The sequence below is a fragment of the Sinocyclocheilus anshuiensis genome, unplaced genomic scaffold (assembly GCF_001515605.1).
Source record: "Sinocyclocheilus anshuiensis isolate Anshui unplaced genomic scaffold, SAMN03320099.WGS_v1.1 scaffold283, whole genome shotgun sequence".
NCBI lineage: Eukaryota > Metazoa > Chordata > Actinopteri > Cypriniformes > Cyprinidae > Sinocyclocheilus > Sinocyclocheilus anshuiensis.
In genome coordinates this window covers 5,804,087-5,807,407 of record NW_015549605.1, presented here as the reverse complement: position 1 = coordinate 5,807,407, position 3,321 = coordinate 5,804,087, and the positions used below count along the sequence as shown (strand labels likewise).

General features: G+C 33.2%; 1 protein-coding gene across 3 annotated transcripts in view; it reads right to left on the bottom strand.

Moving 5' to 3' along the window:
- Nucleotides 1-3,321, bottom strand: part of LOC107658961 (nucleosome assembly protein 1-like 1) — a 19,118-nt gene that overhangs the window by 7,241 nt on the left and 8,556 nt on the right. For 2 of the 3 annotated variants that reach the window (XM_016447707.1, XM_016447705.1), the window contains exons 6-7: nucleotides 2,860-2,952; nucleotides 2,615-2,743 (exon numbers count right to left, since the gene is read on the bottom strand). In XM_016447707.1, coding sequence (XP_016303193.1) covers nucleotides 2,615-2,743; nucleotides 2,860-2,952 — 222 coding nt within the window. The remainder of the gene's footprint in view (nucleotides 1-2,614; nucleotides 2,744-2,859; nucleotides 2,953-3,321) is intronic. The other variant, XM_016447706.1, reaches the window with a different exon arrangement.

Sequence of the window (3,321 nt, the reverse complement as noted above, 5' to 3'; positions counted from 1 at the left end):
ATATATAAATGATATATATCAACAATAATTATCAATTATATATATATATATATATATATATATATATATATATTAAATTACATAAATTAAAAAATAAGATATATATTTAACACATTATGATTGATATACTGCAACATTTACTTTTGGTCTTTATCACAAGAGAAGATACAAAATAAAAATACAAATAATAAAAATAAATAATATATTAAAACATCCCACTGAAGCACATCTTCATTTTTTATTAATATCTTTGCATTAAATAAATACAAATTAAATACAAATTAACTATATTAAAACTATATAAATATTAAATCTAATTTAAAAATATATACACAACATATATATTACATAACTATATATTATAATACAGTTGATATAACATTTACTTTTGGCCTACTGCAGGGCTCTATGTTTACTTTTCTTTTTAGGAGCACTTGTGCTCCTAACTTAAAATTTAGGAGCGCAGTCAAAAATTCAGGAGCACCTTCTAATCAATAATCCAAAATTTGATTAAAAAAAAATAGCCTTCCCATTACGAGGTGATATTTGACAGTGGAATTTTGTTTTTACCTTTGTAATGGCATTTTTCCAACTTTATTAAAGTACGTAATCTTTTATGTCAAATTTTTAAAAATGTATATTTTATAAGCTTTTTAAAAATTCTAATTAAAACCACAGAATAAGAACAAGTAGAATAAGTTACTAATCAAATGAAAGCAGGATTAACAAAATTAATTTGTACAGAGGTGGCACAGAAGAACACAAAAGTGGCTTGTAGGTGTATTTTCAGACATTTAATGAGGATCAGAGGTGGCATAAGTACAATTAAATCCATACATTCATTTTAAGATTAATGTTTTAAATATAAAATTTTGAATATAGAAATATTAAGTGATTTAAATAACTGAAAAGATACTTTAAAAATGAACTGCCAGCAGGTGGCAGAAGGTCACTGATTTTATCACTGAATCATTAATTCAACTGATTCATTCGAACAGCTGATTCATTCAGGAATGAAGCAAGTGACAGTGATTCATGATTACCCATTCATAAATCCTGACTCACTAGATTAGTTTAAAAACGCAGTTCATTCATAAACGAGACACCGCTGTGTTTGAATGGAGATGTGACTTTGTTTCAAACTATTTTCGACGACGAAATAGAGCAAAATTAGACAATAGTGTTATAGTCAGACAATGTAAGTCACTTAATATTAACTTCTTGTTTATTGAACTGTTGTATTAAATCAGTATCACAATTACAAATTTCCTTAATCATTCAAAACTGTCACTCTTAGATTATCGCGATCTCACATTTATAATCAACGAAGCTCTCTACACTGCACAATGAATCTCTTATTTACACCCTGTCTACACTTTGCTTATGAAAGGATTCGTGAGATATGTCTGTGATGCATTACTCAACGCTGCAAAACCACGTAGAAACCCTTGAAGCTCCCCTCAGCACAATCACAAATATGATGATGATCTGGTCAGTCGCACTGGTGCTCCTAAATATTTTTTTCCATAGTCGCACGCAGTAGTTTTCAGTTGCAAACGCACTGTAGAGCCCTGTACGCCGCCTTCAATCAAGTTTGATATATGACCATTTGTATTAAAGTTTGGACACAACTGTTCTAAAGAAAATTATATTTAACAAAAGTGTAAGTGACATAATCAGCCCAAATTAAATTATACAATAAATTCTGAGTAAAACCGAACACAGTTCACAGTGAGAACCGGTGAGAACAGCAGAGCTCATCATTGGACATAAACTCCCAGCACTACAGGACATCTATCAAACTCGCTGCTTGAGAAAGGCCCGCAGCATCATCAAGGACTGCACTCACCCTGCTCATCACCTGTTTGCCACACTGCCATCTGGCAGACGCTTACGATCCATCCGATCACGGACAACCAGACTGAAGAACAGCTTCTATCTTCAAGCCATCAGACTGCTTAATAGCCAGCTATCCTTCATATAAAACCGGAATACATGCTGCTCTTAAGTTTATTATTTATTGTACTTGCACTGCCACTTTAATTTTCTTTCATGTAGCTCTGCGACACTCTACAATGACATTTTGGACACTGCTCTACCCCCAATATTCTTATATCAGTACCTCAGGACTACTTAAAACTCTTAACACTGTCGTCTACCCTTATTGTATCTGTTACTGCCACTTATTTGTATTTAATGCTCTGTCTGTGTTATTGTTCTGCCTATGGTCACTGAAGTCACTCAATATCTCAGTGCCCTCCACGTACGTCTATATCTGTATGTTTTTTTGTATGGTCCTGTTATTGTCACTGTATGTCTGAGCCTCGTCACAAGCATTTCAATGCCCAGTTTTCCCCAGTGTTAACTATGCAAATGCTAAATAAATGCCTCGACTCTTGAGTTCATTTAAGTTAGATGCATATAGCTTCACTATGCCTTTATCTTCAGCTAAAAAGGATGCAAGGTGCACTTTTGCACCACAAGATGGCAGCAAGGACATTTTCCAAAGAGAAATCTCCCACTGTAAATGCCCATGATGCATGACCTGCTTTTGAACACTACTACACTCACAATCGCTCCCTTGTGTGCCAGCATTTGCCCGTTCTCTCCCTACCTGCAACATTTCGCTGAGAAGGTCGACGTTCTTGAAAACTGTGAGCCAGAATTCTGGGATTCCTTTAGGGTCTTCCTTCTCCTCGTCTTTCTTCTCTTCCTCCACTTTGGCCTTTTCCTTCATTTCCTCCTGATGAAGACAAAGGCCAATATATAGAGTCAAGCTATGACTGAACACAGCATATTATACAGTATTATGTAAATGCGGTGGTATTTGAAGAGCATGCAGGTATGGATCACCTGTACCTGCTTACTTACTGTCAGCTCTTCCTCTTCATCTGGTTTCCACTCACACTCCTCATCTGTGGGTTCGTATGCTGCCTTCACGATATCACTCCGCTAAAGACAGTTTTTAAACATTAATTTGAGGCATTTCTAGAAGTTAAAACTAAAACTATTTAAATATAGTGAATTAAAATATTTAAATCAACTACTCAAAAAAATAAACCAACGTCACTGTAAATCAGCTGAATCTTTATGTCCAAGCAGTGTTATTGTCATAAAAACAACAGAGAAAAAAACAAAAAAAGTAAAAAAACTCAAATTAATATTACCGGCCCTTCATAAACATGAATTCAATTTAATAAATAAACAAAACAATTAAATAAATATGAACTATAAATAAACTGCATAACAACCATTACTAAAAATACAATAATGGCAGAAAAATAATAATAATAAATTAATATATATATATATATATATATA